Consider the following 22,213-nt stretch of genomic DNA (forward strand, 5'->3'; position numbering starts at 1 on the left):
AGTGTTTTTTTAAAGCTTAGTTCTAGTTTTTTTTTGTTAGTTGTTTACATGAGGTATTATTAGACGAGATATAAAAAGGTTAGAAGAAATATTCTGTATAAAAATTTATACAATTCACAGTTAAAAACTATTTGAAGATAGGCTATAGTTCATATTCACCCAAAATACTGGGCTTGTTAAATAAACAGACAAAAACGAACTTCTGATTGATGATTTTAGTGGGTTTTAGGGCTAGGCACAATGTTTTGTTTAGTGTTTTGTAGATCTAGTAAGTTTGCATTATAGTTTAAATTTTAGTCAACTGTAATAACCTTGGCTTGATGTTAAATCACAACTCAGAAACCCCATCAGCACACACTCGTAACTACTGTGTGTGTACACGCTGTCCCCAGGCCCCTCACCCCTATGCTGCTGATTCATCTGTCTATGCAGCCAATCCACCTCCTGGCCGAGAGCCGTTACAGACAGGGCCCTGGGCGGGGGCTCCCAGGTGACATGGGGGCCCCAGGCAGGGTCAGGCCCCAATGGGCCGGGAAGGGAGCCGGAGACGGGACCAGAGAGGCGGGCTGCATGGAGGAGGGAGGGGGAAGAGGATGGAAAGGATGAGGAACGTCATGGAAAGAATTTGAGTCGATATGAACTGTGGTGGCCGTGCATGCCGATAGTCCAGGGAAGAATGGAAGTCAAGCGGTTCCCCCCACCCCCACGCTCAATCTCCCTTCGCCAACAAGCTAACACACACACAAACGCCCCCCCCCCCCCCCCCCCAACCCTAACAATTCATTAGGTGGTCTATTTTAAGCGTTCTGCTTAAAAACACTTCGTACTGCTCACTCATCATACTGCATGCATGCACAGCATTTGGTCACAGCACCACATCTGTAGGTCTGCATGCCAGTTATCCTCCTAGTGGCATCTAGGTCTTCTCTATGTTAAAAGTAAGATTCTGTGGATTGTATGATGTCATATCTGTGTGTCTTTTCATAATATGCCCTTAAAGTGTCCAATGTTATGTTCTTGGAATATCTTATTTCAGTAGGTTATTGATCTCAGAGTCTGTGCCATGCTTGACAACAGCTTATTTGAGTGCCTTATTTACTTCACAACAATCTGTAGACAAAGTGTTCTCAACCAGTCTCACTGGTTATTTCCTGTTCATGACATCATGGTTGTTATCGTGGCACTTAACTAATCAAAGCCCCAGAGCACAAATAAACCGTTGAGTAGCAGCTACACCTACTGGTTCACAACAGTAATGCAGTTACGTAAAGCAGACTGCACGAGGCAGGCTGTGAGCATGCACATCCAGTGTTACTGGTTGTACCCGTGTGGTCATGCGTTTATTAATTGGGGTGGGAAGATCTCCATACAGTGGCTCACACACAGCCCTAAACTGTAGACATCCGTGTGTCGCATTACCTCTGAGAGTCTGATTAGAAAAACCCACAGGATTGGAGGAGAGCATATTGGGACAGCTGGCGGAGGACTTGAGTAGTGGAGGAGGAGGAGGGATGGAGGAATACACTGGAAGGAGAGGATGAAGAGGGGAACGGAAGATGACAAGGATGGAAGCAGTCACTCCGTAAGGAGAGGAATGAGGAAGAGTTTACACAGGGTTTCTGCAGGTTTAGCCCAAATTTTGATTTAAGATGTTATACTTTCTTAATGTAGCTCGGGATTAAACGTAACCCTAGCAACATATTCTGCAAAAAATGTTACAGAATATTTAGCCTATCTGTAGCATTTTTTTATATATATATAATTTTTATCCCACGATTTTGCAACCCATTTTTTTACACCAGTGTCAATTATCTAATGTAATCCTGGGCACTACACTTCCAAGTTTCCCCGGCCGGACATATCGCGTGGAAGGAACACGTTATTCTAACCAGTCCCTTTCCCCTCCATCAGGTGCCCTGGCTGGCCAGGGGGAGGTAGTTTCGAGACCAGGATTAGCATTTGCTGTAGCATTTGCAAAATGAAGCATTTTTAAGAACTTATTACATTCTTTTATGGCCTTGTTTTTTTATTTAAGATTTGAAGGATCTGCAGAAATCCTGTTACACGAGGAAGTTGAGCAGATGAACGATACCTTCTTGTTCTGAGCCGTGGCCCGGCTCGGCGTATTCGCTGGCCGCGTCCAGATCGGAGCAGAGGTCAAGGTCCTCATGCGTCCGGCACTCGTCCGACACCGTGGAGGTCCTGTCCGATTGGTCGGTGGTTTCCGAGAGGGCGTGGCAGCTGGAGGGAGTCTCCGGACGCTGTTGCAGCTTGGTGTGGAGGGATTCAATGATCTTATCCTTCTGCTGGAGCTCCTTGCTCAGCCTGCAAGCATGCGCACACACGCACACACACAAACACTTGATGAGTAGCCTACTTAATTTCCTATGTAGTTAGCTCTAAGCTCTACGTTTTTCCTGCTGAAATTACTTTTTGTTCTTCTTTTTTATTTATTTTTTTATTTTTTTTACTGCCCACAAAGTGAATGGCCCCATTGGACCTCCTGTGTCATATCCTTCCACAGAGGAGCCACCGGAGGCTCCTGTCAAAGCCCAGAAATGAAGCGTGACTCCTGAAATGCATCGGGACCTGACCTGCTTTTGAGTCACGTCTGGTCAAAGTAGAGAGAAAATAGATCCAGGCTAGACTAGATTCTGTGCAGGTTTCTGGCTACATTTTTGTTTTGTTTTGTTTTTTTGGAAACTCATGTAAATAACACAAAGTGGTCAAACATTCAGGAGATTCCGTCTTTTACTGGAGGACTGTCCTGCAGTCACTGAGCCTCTTAAAGATACATAGGAGGCCTGTGCCTGTGTCCTGAGACAACGTGCAGTGTCTACTCTGCTGTCTGTGTGTGGATTAACATGTCTCATGACCTGATCATGTCAGGTCATAGGACCAAGTAAACTAATTACTGAGCCACACTTGTATATGTGTGCACACGCACGCATGCACGCACGCACGCACGCACGCACACACACACAAGCATGCATGCACGCTCGCAGACCACATATCCCTGTGTACAGACAGACTCATCATCGAGTGGCCAACCCACCGTAGAGCGAGCAGCTCGTGGCCTGTCTTATCGTCGTGGGCCTCGGCGCGATCTCCTGCGTAGGACAGACGAGAGAATGAGCAGAAAAACACAAATACGATAATGACGTGACGAGCATCCACAATGATGAACAATAACCTTCCGTAAACATGTTGAACTTAAGTGAGGTGTTGATGTTGAACATGACGGTGTTTCTACCATTCATCGAATCACTCTGAAAGAGATTCCAACAATATCGTTCACCACTGTTGTTGTAGTTGTGGTGTGAACTCAACTTCACTTGAGTTAGCCTTTTTTTTTTACGATGTATTTCATCATTATAGGCATCGCTCTTGGTGTGGACAGCCCATTTAAGATGGCCCTCTGTGCAGTTGAGCTTCAAGAAGAAGGGGGTGAGAGTGTTTCCTTACGTCCGCTGATCTTGGTGCCCACCCTCTGTGCCAGGGCCGTGCTCTGTGCCAGCTGCTCTCTGAAGCTCTGCCCCATGTAGTAGTCGATGTCGTTGGCACGGAGCAGCTCCTCGAAGGCCTGTCACACCAAGGGGGAGTCGAGTGGGTATAAAGATGCCAACACCGCAAGCCTTCATGCGTTCTTTCCCCAGTATGAGATCATTTTATACTATATGCATTTGAAATACTATGAGGTGTATTGAAATGTTAACACTGCATATAAATGCGCAGACGATGACTTTTAAGTAAGATGTAGTGCTGTGAATTCTAAATGGCTGATCAAAATGACGATAGCTGATCATGCTCAATGTGATGCACTGTGAGCTTGTAGATCAGCAAGTCTTTTGGCCTGCAACGGTAGTGTATAAGTGAGGCATGAGCCACGGACGGTACCTTGGTGGTGTCCCCCAGGTGCTGAGTGAGGATGTGACACACTCCTCTGCCCTCCCTCATCCGCTGTCTCAGATGGGACAGCTCCCGAGCCTGGGCCTGGATCAGCGTGTTATACTTCCTATGTGAAGGGAGGAAGAGGACACGTATAGATATACAGGGTGTTCTTCTCGGGCAGCTCGCCACCTTAGCACCACATCGTAAAAATAATGGTGTGTGTATTGCATTTGATAAGGCATTTCTGCACAACAGTGCTTTGCTATTACTTTACCATCACCAGTACAGCCACTTGGTGGCTGCGTTATTTATATAAACAACGGACTCTCTGTTGTCTCTGTCTCTGACTCTGTCTCAGTTTGTTGTCTCTGTCTCAGTTTGTCAAACATTTCACAGGCTGTGGGTCGGCCTCGGGCTGAATCTTTGTTGGGCTGGGACGGGTCGGGCTCAAATTATTAGGCCCGATTAAAGCTCTACAGACTATACACAATTGTTTACATTTGCCCATGTGTGGCTATTTGTATTATTCCTTAGCTGCCTTTTTATCCAATTTTATTTTATTATTATTGAATTGTTGTCCACTGCCTATAGAACCCGGTATCCGAGATTCTTTGAAGAACTACAGTAATACATTGTTTACAGTAATACATTGTTCTTTTTTCACTCTACCTATGTGACTATTTACTCATTTATGTACACTGCTGTCTGTTGACACAGGTGCATTCCATTTACTCTTATTTCACACGTAAGTAAGTCACATTGGGTAAAGGCCTATTCATGTGTATGTTGTAGTTTCCGGGGGTCACCGTTATCACCTAAAACTGGAGTATGAATACGCCTTCAAGAGGTGTCTGCTAAATTGTAAATGGTAACTCCACTCACCCTGGCCAGGTGGCACATTTCCCTTCCTCCGCCAGGCCTTTGCCCTGCAGCTTCAGCTGGGACTCCAGTGATGTCACCCGTGACACCAGTTCCCGGAGCTCTCGGTTGGACTTGGGCTCTGTACGAGTGGCCAGGCTGTCAGACATCCAGCCCTCATCCTCCTCCACGCCGCTGGGCGCCGGAGACGCCGCCTCAAAGGCCCAGTTCACCTGGAAACAGTGGAGGGAAAAGTACTCACATCAGTAGCCACTTACACAAGTTAGTAAAAGAAAAATAGCTATCTACATTGTACCTAATGTAGTTGGTAATGTGGCGGAGGACATGTCATGACATTGAGTGATTGAATAAAACACAGGATGTGCAAAACTCATGTTACGTTCCAAATACACTGATGTAGCTTTTGACGAGATACTAAGAGTTAGCCAGGTAGCCTACATGGTTAAAAAAAGCAATTAATTAAAAGCTTAACTTCTTGAAAAAGCTACACCATCATTGTGAAAATAGTGAAGCACAAGCTATTGGTAATGGTACTTAAACACGTCAAAAATAGAATATTATAATGCATTTTTTCCCCCTTCTTTTTGGTCAATTCATTCATACACTCTTTCTTGGCAGTTGGATTAACTGATGAATGAGTCCAGCTGTGTGCTACCTTGCGCGGGGTTCGCTCCAGACTGGAGGCGTAGTCGCTGGTGGCAGAGAGCGACCGGATGCGCAGCTGCAGTCCGCGGATCACCTTGTGACAGCGGCTCAGCTGGGAGCGCAGGTCCCTCACCACCTTCTGGAGAGAGGCTGCTCCGTCTCCCTGCTCCACCTAGGGTCGGTTGTCACAATTATTACATCATCGTCTAATCGCAATTATTTGAAATAATCGCAATTATTTGAAATAATCGCAATTATTTGAAATAATCGCAATTATGTTGTCATAATAATCATAATCGTTTCCATGTTGAAAGATGTTCATACATAGAGATATTAGAGAATTTGCTGATCTACAAGCTTAGATCAGCTATTGCTGCTATTTTTACATTATTTTTTAAAGTATAAAATGTATAAAAATGGCAGTAATTTCTTCTGTATATTTAAGTTATTTCTTATATCCGCCCCTGTACACTTTTCATTGCGAAGCCTAAGAGGCAAACACAATGTAATTTCTATTCATAATGTTCCAATATCCAATACCAAAAAAACACAATTAAATCATTAATCACAATTATTTAATCGTCAACTTAAATGTGAAATGGTGACAGCCCTACCTGCTCCTCCTCCTCCTCCTCTTCCTCCTCCAGATCATAAGAGCCTTCCACGTGGCTCTGGTCGTCCTGGTACCAGCCTCCTCCCCCGACGCCCTCGTAGTCCTGGGGGTTTGACAGCGACGTGCACATCTCCAGGTCGTCAAACTCTACGGGACGGAAAGGCGGATATTATTGATGACGTGATTCGTATTGGACGGAGTCGGGAGCGGCGACGCAGTGAAGAAGGAGGAGTTATAGGCTCCGCCTGCATGTGCGGCGGTAACACATGACACAATAACACACAAACAACTTTGGTAGCTTAATTCAAACATTGTACTACGATGGGGAAGCTTGACACAAAGAACTGATTGTCAACCCGGCGCTGCTGGGTTGGAAATGTGGTCTTTGATATGGTACATGTAAGTCACACTGTTGAGCTAGAATAAAATGATACATTATGTAACCAGGGGTGCAACACAGACCAATGCTTGAGAGGTGCCGGCCAACGGTATAAACACTAGAAAAACACTTGTTGCTGCCAATGGCAGTAATTAATTTAGGACAGGCTATTACGGATAGTCTAGGCTGCCCTTCTTCAGGGTTTAGTGTCGGTGTGAGATATAATACATTACTGGCATCGGCAGCTACAAGTGTGCGACGACTTTTTATTCTTCATGGAATATAAGTTACACAGACCTAAATGACCAAAATAGTTCATGTACACGAGTGTCGTCACATTGCTTTGGCATACTGTACAGTACGTGCAGCAGACAGTGGACATACGATTTCAATATAGTGTGATTTGAACAGGAGAGACTAGTTCAAAACAGTGGGTTGCGCACATCCAGTTCGTTGCTGGTGCTGAATAAAAGGCCGCACAACAGCAAGTGTTTAGTTTACTTTAAAAACACAGACAAATGACAGGAAACATGATGAAATGATGTGTTTCTAAATTCTAATTTGAGTCACTGGACACTTTGAGTGTAAAAGTGGATATGTTAATAAGGGTCACATTTTGTTTTGTGTTCAACAGTGTGGTGGGTTCGTTAGGGTCACCTGGGCTGCTGGCGTCTTCTCTCTCCGCCTCGTTCTCGCTGCGTCCGCACGTCTCATAGCCCAGATCCTGCAGGTCCACCTGCACCTGCTTACTGGCCTGCTGCACCGATGTCTCACCTGGAGAGAGAGAGACATAGAGAGAGAGAGACATAGAGAGAGAGAGAGAGAGAGAGAGAGAGAAATAGACAACGTGTCACTTCATGACACATGAGCTTGTAGATCAGCTAATAATTTCTTTATGTTTAAGATATTTTACATTTCTGCCCTGTGCATTATTTTTTACGAAGCCTAAAAGACAAACAGAAAGGACTAATATGTTCCAATGTTCAATGCCAAAAACACAATTAAATTGTCAAATGTCAAATTATTAGTATATGAAATCATCAACTAAAATGTTTTAATCGTAGGGAATCGGGATTATATCTCCAAAATGGTTTGGGAACGCCTCAGGTTCCCCCAGAATGAAGTTACTAATATTGATCTGGAGAGGGAAGTCTGGAGCTCTCTGGTGGAGCTGTTGCCCCCGCGACCCGACTACAGATAAGCGGTTGAAGATGGATGGATAAAACGTGCTTGCGTGACTCTTACTGAGCAGGTCTCTGTAGTCGTTGAGCTGTTCGGCCTGAGCGTGCGCGGTGGCCTCGGACACCATCAGCCTCTCCTGCAGCTCCCTGTTCTCCTGGCGGCAGAACGCCAGGTCGGCGCGCAGCGCGCTCGCCTGCTCGCGCAGACCCTCCTCCACGTGCTGCCAGAAGCCCCGCCTCACTGCCGCCGCCTCCCCCGCAGCGCCGCCGCCAGGCTCCTCCCCTTCCTGTGACGACAAGTCTTGATTTAGCAATAGCGACAACAAAGGAAAGGCACTCCCCGCCTGTACGCCAGATACAAGTGTAGTCAATTATTACAGAGACGGTAAGTCTCATGGCAGGTTATGAAGTGACTAAACTGAATTGTATTTTACTCTGGCATTATATTATTATTATGTGGCGCTGCTGCTTTAAAAAAAAGCATTATGTAAAAAAGCATTATGTAATTGGATTTATGAGTTATTTGATAGCATTTATTGCAGTATGGCATGATGATAAAAAAATCACACCCGTGTTAAGTGAGGGGCGCTCTTATCATCATGACATAAAATAGACACTATGCCTATTTGCTCAGACACTATGACGTAAAATTTTATAATTAAATAATAACTAAAAGCTGGATGTAGGAGCGCCCCTCAAAAAATAAATAAAAAATAAAATAAATAAAAATAAAGCCATTAAAAAGTGGTCTATGGGGTATGAATGATATACAATACAATATAAGCCAAACTGTAAATTGATGCTAGTATGGTCCTGTACGGTCACCTTGTCGCTGTGCTGGGGCTGGCGGTGGGACAGTAGTGACCCCAGGTCCAGGGAGTGGGGTCGAGTGCATTGCCTCTTTCCCCGTCCCTCTCTCAGCTTCACACACGGGGGGCCGCGCTTGCCCACCGCCGCCGGTGGGGCTCCTCCTCCCTGCTCTTCCTCGTCCACATAATCTTCCTCGCCATCTTCTGCTTCTTCTTCCTGCTGCATCTCGTCCTCCTCGGGTCCCAGACCCCCCACCGGACCCTCCGGTCTACCTCGGCTCTCTCGCAGGGCCTGGTTCTCCCGCTGGAGGCGCAGCAACACACTCCTTTACGGAGAGGAGACACAGGAGGCGATCATTAGCATGATAGCATCAACTAAAGGCTTTGGATCAGTGATTCTCAACTATTTTTCCCCCCTTCATTTCAAGTTTCATATGGTTTAGGCCTGACTCAGGGAAGTAAGGATCCTCATGCAACAGAGGTGTGGAGAGTGCGACATTGTTGTCCATTGCAGTGGTTATCAACCTTTTCAGGCCACGGCCGCCAAAAATAATCGTATCTGAACCGGGGACCCCCCAAAATAATCATATTTTGAACTAAGCCCCCAAAATTTGAACTGGGCACCCGCCATCCTGACAAGCAATTGGAATGTAGGAGTCGAGGCATTACATTTAGTCTTTTCAATTTAATTTGAGTTATTATAAATGTCTTTGGGCGGGAACCCCCCTCAGGCCGGGAACCCATATTTGGGTTCTGTACAGTATGTACAGTATTCAAAAATGTAAAAAGTTTGATGCTGCTATATAAATATTTGAAGTTTTTCAGAAACCTTAGGTCAGGATTTAGAGGCGTTTTTAGAATCGGCCTTAGGCCTAAATGGGTTAAAAGTCACTTCCGTTTCATGCCAGGTTGAGAACCACTGGTCTATTGCATCGATACATTTCCAGAGAGTGCTGCAGGGAGGACATAATCATCCACACCTCATCTGAGCCAAGGAGCTGTATCCGTCTCTCTCCAGTTGGGACCTCATCTCGTCAAGCTCCTGCTGCCCCTCCAGGGTCCTCGTTGGCTCATCGAGCTGCCGCGCGTCAACCTGTGCGGTCTCCCCGTTCTCCTGGGACTGTGCTGCCGTCCCCCGTCCTCCAGAGAACCCCATGGGCCCGCAGCGGGTCACTCCAGAGGACTGCACAAAGAGGCGTTTATGATACCATCATGAGATTGTTATTAAAGCATTTTGGCTCATTTGAATAATGATGACAGTGAAGGGAGAGAAGGGGAGAGAGAGAGAGAGAGAGAGAGAGAGAGAGGTTTCAAACCCAAAAACGTTTGTGACATGACACTTTAATAATAGGAATGACTATTGTTAATTATTATTGTTTTAAACACATTACACGGGGTCAGACAGAGCCTGTGCTTTTTGTTTACATGGAAACTGAAATAGAAGTGACATCGGTGATAATAAACTGTCCACGTGAACTCAAACAGGCTCAAATGTAAACGTTAATTAATGCGTTAATCATTCCATCTGTGTCTTTGAGATGGTACAAACGTATAACCAAAACAATCTCTAGATCAACTCTGTATGGTGAACTGGCAAAGGATTGTTATGTTTACCTGAGCGGAGGCCAGACTACGGGAGGTCACTTTGGCGCCGTCGTCCTCGATGCTGTCGCTGAACTCGTCGCTGCTGCCTTCTTCATCGTCTCCCTCCTCATCCTCCTCCACGTCTTCCTCTGCGCTGAGCTCTGAAGAGACAACGACAGTGAACAGAGTCAGGACAAACAACCTCTCTCTCTCTCTTTTGCTTAGTTTTATTTTCCTCCCCTAACACTGCACGGGTCTTTGTACACGACAGACACGCTTCACTGTCTGTCTTCCACTTGTTTTCTCCTCTCAACTCTTCCCTGTGCTTTCCCTCAATCTGCCTCTCCCCTTTCCTATTGGCCGACTGAATCACCCGCTTCTGAAGTCATGGGACGAAACGAAGGGAAATGTTATGTCACAAGCTGCCAGCCAGCCAGAAACGCAGCCCTGTATGAGTGTGCGTGTGCGTGTGTGTGTGTGTGTTCGTTCTGAGATTCCATTCCACTACACATATAAAGTCCATTTACACGTTCAGAGTTGAATAAACAATCTGGATTTTACTGTGCATAAAGCAAAAGAAGCCAAAAGCTTGCTTCCAATAGTGTAATGTCTGAACACGAGCGAGCGAGCACACACACACACACACACACACACACACGATTGTTGTTGGAAATTATTGAGTAGTTGTTACCTAACACACACTTTACCAAAATTATAACACCGTGTTAACTTGAAAAGTAGTTACAACCAGACAACTACGGACTACACTGCAGTATGCGTGCGCACACGCACACACACGCACGCGCACGGAAAAGGAAGCACAGGCCCAGTGGAATTTGACTGGCAGGTTATGAAGGGGCAAATATTTTCCACAATGGGACGGCATACGGTGCGCGCACGCACACACGCACGCACGCACACTTGCACTCCACTTATATGGGCATACTTAATTGTTAATCATTACATTACTGGGACTTCAGAATGCTGTAGATTTGTGCTAGAACTATATAGGATTACTACCTAGAATAATGTTTGAATGCATATGCAAAAGATTCACCGGGTTGCCAGGTTGAAAGTGAATAATGTGCAATAGAAACACACTGGATATGAGGTCTTGTTTACATACCATAGCACCATATCATGGTTATACTTAGAATGGGCCCTGTATTTTGCTGTATGTCTTGTATAATATAATGGGGTAGTAGTCTAGTCTTTTAGAATGGGCCCTGTATGTTGCTGTATGTCTTGTATAATAGTCTAGCATGCATTTAATCCTTAATAAAATATAAGCGGCAATTTATAAAGTATATATTATAGTCTCTCCTTTATTTTGCAGAGCGTGTGATTTTGACAGTGCTTTATCCTTCTCTGAACTTTTCTTTTTTTATACAAACCTTTTTCACAATAGTCCACGTTAGGAGGCAGAGCTGTGTTTTGGCATGGTTCGGTGCTTTGTATAGTGCGTTTGTGAATTCATAACCAGCCACACATCACGTCAATGTAGCCATGCAAACAGGGGGAAACACCATGCTGGAATCTCATGCATGACGTAGAAAGGACATGAAGTCTGGAGATTGGTGGCGTTACCCAACTCCATCACGGAGAATGTGGCCATGGAGATCCAACATGATTCATGTTGAGTATGTCCTCAACTTCATTAAACTATAGGGTTTGGTCTGGACAATTGGCAACGTTGCCCTAAAATACCAAACATTGACATTGATGATCGTTTTTTGCAAAAGTAAGACTAAAACTCCACTGCACAATGTCGTTGATTGCAGAGAGGAACCGATTTTCAAGCTATAACTTGAAGGAAGGGAGTGTATTTCCGGTCCCCTGGCGAGGGCAAAATTGCCTTTACAGCTTCAGCCAGCAACTGTTAGGGGCCAAGTGTCTTTTACACTTCGACACTTAAGACTGTGTGACCCAAGGGTCAAACTGGCAACCTTCCAATTCCCACACGGCCTCTACACCCCCCCGTAGTTTGAGAAGTAGCTTGAAAATCGTACCACGGAGCATGAAACAAAATAGTCTCAACATTAATGGTAAAAGTCTCTAAAGCCATATATTGCATGGCATTTTAAGTGGGTGTGGGAGTGGGAGGTTATGAAAGGTGGGCTTTTGGGACACTCTGGAGGGATATAAAATGTAAGGCTTGGTGTTTGATTTGTCGTGTGTGGTGTTGCGTGTCAAAAGTGGCACGACTACTAAGCTTGCTATTTTCAGCAAGCTTAATGTGACACCAGCGCACAGCTAAGCATATAAATAAGGCTTAAGGATGTTTCAAATCCACTTCTGGTTGGTCTTTGGGAGGAGGAGAAAGGGCGGGGGCAGTACAATAAGGAACAACTGGGGTGATCAACAGTTAGGGATAATATCCCCCTAATTAATGAGAAGAAAGAGAAATCCATAACAAAAGTGCTTTTGACAAAAAAAGCCAGCACATTTTTATTTTTGTTGCATTTATAATACAAAAAAATGAATGTTTCAAAGAGCTGACCATCTTCGAGGTTAAATGAGAAATCAGGGCAAATAAAAAATATCTAAGGTCTGTTCTGTAATGTAGTTTAATAACTTATTTGGGAAAAGGCTGATCCTATATCATTCACATGTAGCAGGGCTCCTATGCAAAACATCCATTACCATTTTCACTTACCATGATGATACAAAGCTCAACTAGATATCAACATGCCTCAGCACACTTAATTGTACACTCCATCACACGACGGTGTCACTCACCACCGAGAACTTGACTTCTTGGCGGCGAGGCACACAGTCGTAAAACAGAGTATATTAGGCTCTTACTCTGCCTTACTCTACCATGATGTTGTACAGTGCTTATTGATATCTGCACGCATATTGGCACCATATCTCATTATAGTTCACTTCATTGTCCATGCATTGTCTTTCCGACCAAACTACCATCTAGTAAGTAGTGCAAAGCAGGTAAAGGCTTAGGTTATATAATAACTATATATAAAAGCGCAAATTGTATAGCAGCATTCTAATTGGCCATCTTTTTTTTCTTCTTTTTTACTTTTCATGGGCCTGGGTTATGTGTGTACACAAAGATGGTATTAAAATAAAAAGATGAAAGGTGAGACGTTTCACTATAAGGCAATGAGCTTCCACACCACAAGATGTCACTGTGACACAAAGGCAGAAGAGTGACAATGGCGAGAACACGATACACAAGTTTAAAAAAAAAGATATATGGCAATACAGAACAGTCGCACTGCAAAGCAATACGCAGGCAGTCACAATATATAAAAAACACATTCACAAAACACTCCACTGAATATATTAATAAATTAATATGAGGCCAACAAGTTGCCAGATCATACAGTATACTTGTGAACAGGCATCTGCTCCACTAGTGAGCCGTGCCTTCAGTGGACAAAGTTACCCTACATGCTGAATGTCAGTCCCATTCCAATAAAATGTCGTTTCGTTTTTCTTTTCTTATCTCAAAGCTCCATAAAACGCTCATCTGATCAGTAACAAGTCCCGGAGAGAGACCAAGTCAACGCCATGCACCCACAACAGTAAAACCCTCAGTGTTCATTCATACGTTAGTACACTCACTCCCAGAGTTGGACGTGACTCAGGGAAATAAACAAGGACCAAATGAATAAATCTAAATTATTTTACCGTGCATAACAAAGGCCCTTGCAGGTGCCTTTTGTTGCATCCGTACGTGCTTAGACGAGACTCAGGGACATAAGGAACAAATGAACACTGAACATTTGACTGCGTAGAAGGGCAAACCAAACTGTCATTCAGCATGGACAGACCCCCCTGCCTCTCACATACACAGTGCCAGTAACCGTCCGCAGACAGCGGGTTAGTTTAAACAGCCCTGGAGGCCGGCGGACACCGCCCATCCCCACCTCCAAAATCAGCGGGCCGCCTCTGCGCCGCCCTCTCCAGCGCCGCGGCCATGTCACGGGTCCTGGCAAGGACCTCCTCCAGCTGGCCACGGAGCGCCTGAACAGAATCTAGTTCGGTGTGCAGGGCCTGGGTCTTCTCTGAGCTGCTGCGTTGTCGGGGTGGAGAAGGAGGGGAGTAAAGTGAGGTCAGGTTATAGCGCCAATGGTTTTACTTTCAAATTCAACCTTAAGAGATGGCTTGAAGCAAACCGAACGTGCAATAATCTTTCTTTACGTTAGACTGTAATTGTGTTGTCCTTTGTACTTTAGTTGTATTGTTTTGAATGAATACCTACAGACTACAGATAAACATTTGCTTGGCATATTTACATCGATGTGAAAACTGAAATGTTGAACGATGTCCCTGGTAAACAAACGAAAACACCAACAAACCGACAAATGAATAAACTAAATTAATATGGGGAGAAGGATAAGGTGTTGAAAAGTCAAAGCCAAAGTGAAAACCGTAAACCTATAGATGACCTCCGAAGAAGTGGTTATGTGAAGAGCGGGGCGAGGTGACGGTCTCTTACCTGTGCCCTCTGGTGTGAATGTGTTATGTGAAGCGTTTGGCGAGGTGTCGGTCACTTACCTGTCCCCTCCGGTGTGAATGTGGCTGAGGCTCTGGTACAGCCTCTTCTCCGCCCTCAGGGCGTCGTTCAGCTGGTGGTACTCGGACACGATCTGCTCCAGCACACACTGGGTTAAAGTGACGACAGAAATCAGGAGCAATGAGTGAGACGGCAAATCGAACGTCTGAACTGTCAGCCAATCTGGCACAACCTCTGCACGGCAAGTGGTGATTTAACACAGACAGAGAGAAGGTTTTGTGTTGCCTGTCCGCCCGTCAATCTGTAAATCCATCCCTCCCTATGTACGTGCGTACATACATACATGCATACATACAGAATGTCGGTCTTTTCCGACATTTTGAATGTAATATCTCAGGAACACAAAACAATCCAAACCGATTACATTTTGGTGGTCAAGGTCTCCATAAGCCAAATAATAGCAAATATCTTCAACGTCTTCATTACATTAGACATGGGTGTAAAGTGCAACTGGTTGGCGGACGCATAAAGCCCACAGTGTTACTCTCTCAGAGCTAAATCAACAGATTGCTGTGCAGATGGAGGAGAGTGAAGCTCCATCCTACTTGGTGTTGGGTGTCTTCAGAGGCAGACTGCTTGGCCTGTTGCTGGACCTGGGCCAAAGTCACGCGAACGGCACACAGCTCTTTCTGTAGAGTGAGACATAAACAATGGATGATCTCATTTTGTCCACCGTTACATAACTCTAGGGCTAAGACTAGAAACATCGTCCACCTCCTATTTTGTGAGGATTCCTCGTTAATGTTGTTCCAAAATATTAAATCCCTTAATTTACATAAGGAGATAAGGAGTTTACATTGTTCCGCCCTCCCGTTGACACACACATGGCTCCTACGAACTGCAGCGGGCCAATGAGGTATCTATTTTATTTATTTATATCTATGCTATTGGGTACCTGAGCCTCCCTCTCCTTCTTCAGCACCAGGCACAGTTCCTCCTGCAGGGCCTCGACCTCTGGCGCCCCCTCTCTGCAGGAGGACTCCATGGACTCCTCCTCCTCCTGGCCCTGAACCAGCTCCTGGACAACAGACCAGACAGACATTTTTACAGTGTGTGTTTGTTGGTGCATGTGTCGTGCATGTGCACGTGCGTGCGTGCGGAGAGAGGGGTGTGTGAGTGAGTGAGGGAGTGAGTGAGGTAGGAACCTTGATGAAGGCCTCCTTCTCCTTCAGCCGACTCCTCAGGAGTTCCGTCTCTCCGCCCGCCTCCCTCTCCCGCTCCTTCTCCCGCCTCGCGTCGCTCAGCTCGCGCTCCGCGGAAGACAGCTGCCTGCGGAGCTCCTGCAGTTGGCCCGTCCGCTCGTCAATCACCTGGGCCAGCCTATCAGAGCAGTCCTGTGGGGGGGGGGAGGGGGGAGAGAGAGATATTGTACATACGCTCACAATAATCATATTGCAGAGCTATTAATTCATCGGCAAATTGTCCTCTAAAACCACTGGGCTTTATGCCAATACTTTTGTACTCAAGTACATTTTGAATTCCGGACTTTTACTTGTAACAAAGTATTTCTACATTTTGAGTAAAGTAAAACATTTGAGTACTATTCTTCCTCCACCACTTTCTACCTGCAGGTACTGGTCCTTGGCGCCGATGGTGCCGAGCAGGTCCTGGACCTGTGCCTGGTGCTCGGCGGACTGGCGTCCGCGGTCCGACAGCAGCTCCTGGAACAGCTTCTCCTTGAGAGCCAGGCGAGCCTTCAGCTCCTCCACCACCTCAGTGGGAGAAGCCTGCACGCGGGACAGGAGCGCTGCAGTCACGTCCTGGATGTACATACACGCACACATTTAATTGCGTTTTTGGGATTGAACATTGGAACACATGAATGGATCCAACATATTAAGTTTGTCTCTTAGGCTTCGTAATCAAAAATAGCACAGGACTAAAACTATACTCAAAAAATATAGCTGAAGAAATTACTGACACATATAATAACTCTATACTTGAAAAAGTACAAGCTTACAACGCGTCACAAGCTTGTAGATCTGCTATTTTTGCTTGAAGTTTCTGCATTTCCATGTTGAAAAAAATCAACATGAGAACAAAACCATATAGCATACATGTGGGTTTGTTTTGTACTGTCCGTTTCTTCAGTGGTTGTCTCATGTACCCCTTGAGCTGTTTTGCCATGTCGATGATTCTCCTAAATTTGTTGTACCGGTATGTTATATTAACCCATTAAAAACAGGAAAGCATCAGTGTCATTTTTGGCTACCGGACTCTTTCTCATAGTATTGATACTTTTACTTAATCCATTAAGACCTGGAACACCTGGTCTCATGGAAACCTGTGCCTGTGCCTCTTGGCTGCATGTCTACTGTCTGCAGGGCAGCCTATGTGTTACCTGTGCCTCTTGGCTGCGTGTCTGCAGGGCGGCCTGCAGCTGGCTGACGATGGCGTCTCTCTCCCTCAGTGCCGTCCTCTCCTTCTCCTCGCTCTGCTGTCGGAGCCACTGCAGGTTCCTGTAGGCCTCCGCAGCCTGCTCCAGCTGCAGCTCCTTACCACGCACGATAGAGTCCAGACTCTGGACGCATGCAAAATACCCCCAAAAGAATGCAGAAACAATACCATCCACCATCATTATTAGAATATACACAACTCTTGTACATTTCTGAAATGGTTAGCCCATATATATTAGGCCGCCCGATGAGTAGTGCCAGCTATGTGTCTTTTGTCAGGTAGGCTCTACTGCGTTTGGAATCAAACCTGTTACATTGTGGCTATGAGGTTAGACCCTAAACCACATTATATTAACTCTGGTGTCCGACTTTGAGCAATTTTTCAAATATTTTGGGCAGTTTTCAACAAATAAATCTAATCTTTAAAATTATGTTTTGAATGTTTTCAAAACATATTTGTCGTATGATAAAGAATATATATGGGGCTTAAGTGGTTGACCGCTCGGAACGCCAGGACGTTTAGGTTTGTGTTCCTGCTCAGTGTTTAAAAGTTCTCCTTCTCACCGTGATGGTCTCCTCGTTGTTGGACAGGATGGAGCGCAGCCTGTCCAGGTCTCTCTCCTTCTCTCTGAGGGCCAGCTGCAGCCTCCTCACCTGGCCCTCCTTGTCCTCCAGACAGCGGAACTTCTCGTCGATGGAGCGCTGTGGCGTGAGGAGGAGGAGGAGGAGGAGACGCGACATCAGATCACACATCACGACGCCACATACTGCAGCACTGTTGCACTGACCACCGTTATGCAATCATAATGAATGTTAACCGATAGAGAACTGATGCTGATTCTAAACACAGGCTTGTTTTCTGAAAAACGAATGTTTCTATAGCAGTGGTTCTTAAACCTTTTCATGTCAAGGACCCCAAGAATTACCCCCATCTCAGAATATTGTGTTCCCTTTAAATATATATATATAGATATTGAAAGACGTGTACAAACAGTTTTAAATAGTTAACCTTTCAACCTGGCATGTCAATTTTGGGCATGTGTTACATGCCCCTCCAACACTCAAACTTTTCCCATTATCCCCACGTTTTCCCAATAAGTGAAAATAGCTAATACTACTGGCTAATAATAATAGCACAAGGTGTCGTGTCAGCTATTTTCACAAGGATATAGTGTTTAACCGTGGTTATTAGTGTCTCACCTCCAAAGCTTTGTCTCTGCTTTTAATGCGCTCTCTTAGCTTCTCCAGCAGAGCATCTCTGGGTTTACAACTCTCTGCAGACTCCAGCATCTCCGAGTACTCCTACACACAAAACACCAGCACTTCAGATGGGACCTGTGCACGTGTGTGTGTGTGTGTGTGTGTGTGTGTGTGTGTGTGTGTGTGTGTGTGCGTGTCAGTTCACAACTAGCACACAGTCAAATCGAGTGTTAATTCATACATTTGTAACACTGGGAGTGTATAATGTATGTAACCATTTGGTTACATTTCTATAGTCTCAGAGTTAGACGAGACTCAGGGAAATAAGGAATAAACGTGTGTTTGTGCATGTTTTTTACAGTGTGTGTGTGTGTGTGATTGCACGTGTGTGCGTGCGCCCCACCTGCAGCTGTTTTTCCTTGTCCTGCAGAGATCGTTTGAGCTGTGCGTCGCTCCTCTCTCTCTCCTGTCCCTCCGCATGTCTCTCGGCCTCGCTCTCCTTCAGAGCTGCCTCCTTAGCCTGCAGTTCAGAGCGAACCCTCTGGAGGGCGCTGCGCAGGTCCTGCAGCAACAACAAGAAACCAAACATCACTTCACTTCTCATGGCCTTTGGTGCATTTTATAGGAAGGGGAAAAAAATGCGCGCACGCACAAACATACATGCACGCGCACACACACACACACACACACACACACACACACACACACACACACACACACACACACACACACACACACACACACACACACACACACACACACACACACACACACACACACACACACACACACACACACACACACACACACACACACACACACACACACACACACACACACACACACACACACACACACACACACACACACACACACACACACACACACACACACACACACACACACACACACACACACACACACACACACACACACACACACACACACACACACACACACACACACACACACACACACACACACACACCTGGTTGTGTTTGTCGGTGGCCTCTCGGTGCTGCAGCGCCTCCTGCAGGTCAGAGTGCAGTCTGTCCTTGAAGGTGGCCATGTGGTCCCCTCTCCTCTGGCTCTGCCTCAGACTCCTTTGGCTGGCCTCCAGCTCCAGGCCCAGGGAGAACAGAGAGCTCTGCACCCCCACCAGCTCACCCTGCAGGCGGGCCAGCACCTCCGCCTCGCTGCCCCTCTCCGGAGGAGCCGCCTGAGGGGTTGAAATATGCAGTACGCATTTACGCAGTGAATATTGTGGATTCTTGTGTGTATAGAAGCAGTGGTTCCCAAACTTTTTCATGTTGAGGACTCCCAAATTGACATTGACCGCGGACCTCCATTTGAAAGGATATGCCAGGGACCCCCATAAGAGAAGATTTTTACGGCTCTAGCAGTGATTCTCAACCATTTTCATTTCAAGGACCACCAGTTTGACATGCATTAGTCTACGGACCCCGTTTAATGACATTTCTATCTCTGGGAAATCAATGTTAATTTAACTCTGAGAGTGTACACTCTCTACACATGTGTACGCTCTCTGAGTTACAGACCCATAAGGGTTAATTTGGTTCCTAACTATCATTTAGCTGGGGACCCCCTGGAACTCCCTCAAAGACCCCTAGGGGTCTCTGGACCCCACTTTGGGAACCACTGGTATAAAGTGGTGGAGCAGTGGTGTACAGTCACTAAGTACAGTGTTCAGTACTTAAGTACAAATTTGAGTTATCTTTACTTCACTGTATTTCCAATTGTCAACACACTACATCTCAGAGGCAACTACAAATATTATTTGCTCGCAATTAGCTTGTAGATCAGCTATTTACAAAAGATAATTTTCATACACTATTGAACTTATGTGACATTGTGCATAATGAGTATACTTCTACTTTTGGTACTTGTATATTTCGATTGCCAATACTTTTACTCAAGTCAATTTTAAATACTGGACTTGTAATTGTAACTGAAGTATTTACAGATTGTGGTATTGATGCTTTTACGTAAATAAATGTGAGTACTTCTTCCATCACTGCCAAAGGGAAAATAAATTATTTAGAGCAGTAGAGAGTGTGTGTGTGTGTGTGTGTGTGTGTGTGTGTGTGTGTGTGTGTGTGTGTGTGTGTGTGTGTGTGTGTGTGTGTGTGTGTGTGTGTGTGTGTGTGTGTGTGTGCGTGCGTGCATGCGTGTGTGTGTGTGTGTGTGGGGGGGGGGGGGTCTTGCCTTGGATTGAGTAAGCTGATTACGGTGGGCCATCTCTCTCAGCTTGCACAGCGTGGCGTTCTGCCCCTCGATCAGCTGATACAGCTCCTGAGCCTGGAGGCACAACAGGACCTGAGTGTCAACACCGACAGCTCCAAAATATCGAGGAAAAAAAACGAACCCAAGAAAAGGCGACCCAGCGGGTCTGTCTGTCGCCGAGTGGCGGTTGAAGTTATAAAGGGAACGTCAAAGATGGGTGAGAGAATATAAAGCTTGGGACGAACAGGCGCACGGAAATCATTCGTTTTCCCAGAGGAAATTGTGTGGAGAGACTCTCTCTGAGAGAGCGATGAGTGAGTGGAAATGGTGAAACAACACGTGGTCGTTTTGTATCTTTGTAGCTGATGGTGTGAAGTTAAAAGCTACTTTATTGTGTAGCTTTGTATCAGATGTATCTTTGATCTTCATGAAGCTGGCTTCCACTGAAAATCTATGGGAGACTGTAGCTTTGTAGCTGCCAGTGTGAACACAGCACCACACTTTGGGCAATCTTACATATAATGTATGTAACATTTCATAGTACGACAAAGTACAGTATATAGGGGGTTCAAGTGGGTTTATTCAGGATGTGTTTGACTAAGTGTTCTTGACTTAAAATGTCCCCTTAGTCTCACGATGCTTTGTGAAAGCAAATGTGCAACCGTCCCAATATGAAGGACCGTCCTAAAGACTTTAATTACAGGTCCTGCAACGCCTTCTTCTTGTGTCCACTGGGTTTTAACAAGGAAATGCTGGGAGAGCTATTCTAAAGGGCTTGTGAAACTAATAGCCCCTTAATAGATTTAAGTCAACACACACAAACATACATGCCACTAGCACTTAGTTGACTAGTTTTTCAAAGCAGTTTCTACATACATAAACAAAACACACGAGACTCACACACCTCATTGTCTTTGGCGCTGACGGAGTCGGTGAGATCCTGGATGGTTCTCTCCTGGTTCTGAGCATCCTGGCGGATGGAACGCAGTTCACATTCCATCTCGGTCAACTTCTCCTGCAGCTTCTGTATGTAAGCAGGAGACAAGACACACAGTCATCAGTACAGTCTTTCACATTGTCTCCCAATTTAGTCGTCCTGCCAATTCCAGATTCCCCCTTGAACTGTAGTCCCCCTTGCCTCGTCCCTGCAGACCCCTACTGATTGACATTGGTGACAGACGGGTGCCACCTCAGAAACGTGTGACGTGACGACACCAGTCTGCTTCTTTTCCCTTGACAAGTGAGGAGCTAAACCTGGAGGACCATGCTGAGGAACATGCCGTTCCTAACATGTCATTCCTCTCAGTTCCCGACCACACCGAACAGGAATTCTAACCATTAACCTGTAGGAGTTGCCAGTGCAATGACAGAGATCGTCCTCCTATTCTACCGTTATTGTGCGAGGCATGCGCAAAGATGCAAAGATCACGCCATACAGTATTTGTCGCTTTGTATATCTGTTCAAGCGTGCGTCCTTAGTGACGTGTGTCGGAGACGCGGCGGCTGGCGGTGAAGATTGAGAAAACAATAACAAAGCTTTGTAGCTTTGCATGCATCTGGTCTGGAAGTTGAACCCAGCTCAGTTTCAATGTGTAGCTTTGAATCTTTTGCATCTGCCCGTGTGAACGTTTGAGGATTGGCAAGCTCTTTTTTAGGTAACCTGTGTGTGTGTGTGTGTGTGTGTGCACGTGAGAGAGGCTGAGTGAGTATGAGGATGTGAATGGGGGAAAAAAATGAAAAAACCTTGGGACATGCACTGAGAAACCATTCCTTGTTCCTCCTTGATATCGATTGAATCGTCAAGAATGTAACTCAATTAAAAAACAATTATAAAACTAAACAAAAAGTATTT

General features: G+C 45.5%; 1 protein-coding gene across 4 annotated transcripts in view; it reads right to left on the minus strand.

Moving 5' to 3' along the window:
- Window positions 1–22,213, minus strand: part of LOC310870935 (myomegalin-like) — a 68,112-nt gene that overhangs the window by 16,600 nt on the left and 29,299 nt on the right. For 3 of the 4 annotated variants that reach the window (XM_083782318.1, XM_083782319.1, XM_083782316.1), the window contains exons 8-34: window positions 21,266–21,385; window positions 20,344–20,436; window positions 19,106–19,336; window positions 18,521–18,679; window positions 18,118–18,219; window positions 17,482–17,619; window positions 16,863–17,042; window positions 16,087–16,281; window positions 15,667–15,855; window positions 15,417–15,539; window positions 15,067–15,150; window positions 14,503–14,609; window positions 13,872–14,017; window positions 10,012–10,142; window positions 9,378–9,580; window positions 8,414–8,723; window positions 7,653–7,875; window positions 7,065–7,181; window positions 6,030–6,175; window positions 5,426–5,587; window positions 4,774–4,982; window positions 3,898–4,015; window positions 3,466–3,583; window positions 3,056–3,110; window positions 2,093–2,325; window positions 1,420–1,524; window positions 402–566 (exon numbers count right to left, since the gene is read on the minus strand). In XM_083782318.1, the coding sequence (XP_083638444.1) occupies window positions 402–566; window positions 1,420–1,524; window positions 2,093–2,325; window positions 3,056–3,110; window positions 3,466–3,583; window positions 3,898–4,015; window positions 4,774–4,982; window positions 5,426–5,587; window positions 6,030–6,175; window positions 7,065–7,181; window positions 7,653–7,875; window positions 8,414–8,723; window positions 9,378–9,580; window positions 10,012–10,142; window positions 13,872–14,017; window positions 14,503–14,609; window positions 15,067–15,150; window positions 15,417–15,539; window positions 15,667–15,855; window positions 16,087–16,281; window positions 16,863–17,042; window positions 17,482–17,619; window positions 18,118–18,219; window positions 18,521–18,679; window positions 19,106–19,336; window positions 20,344–20,436; window positions 21,266–21,385 (4,162 nt within the window). The remainder of the gene's footprint in view (window positions 1–401; window positions 567–1,419; window positions 1,525–2,092; window positions 2,326–3,055; window positions 3,111–3,465; window positions 3,584–3,897; window positions 4,016–4,773; window positions 4,983–5,425; window positions 5,588–6,029; window positions 6,176–7,064; window positions 7,182–7,652; window positions 7,876–8,413; window positions 8,724–9,377; window positions 9,581–10,011; window positions 10,143–13,871; window positions 14,018–14,502; window positions 14,610–15,066; window positions 15,151–15,416; window positions 15,540–15,666; window positions 15,856–16,086; window positions 16,282–16,862; window positions 17,043–17,481; window positions 17,620–18,117; window positions 18,220–18,520; window positions 18,680–19,105; window positions 19,337–20,343; window positions 20,437–21,265; window positions 21,386–22,213) is intronic. The other variant, XM_083782317.1, reaches the window with a different exon arrangement.

This window comes from Protomyctophum parallelum (assembly GCF_964188405.1).
Source record: "Protomyctophum parallelum genome assembly, chromosome: 14".
In the NCBI taxonomy this organism is placed as follows: domain Eukaryota; kingdom Metazoa; phylum Chordata; class Actinopteri; order Myctophiformes; family Myctophidae; genus Protomyctophum; species Protomyctophum parallelum.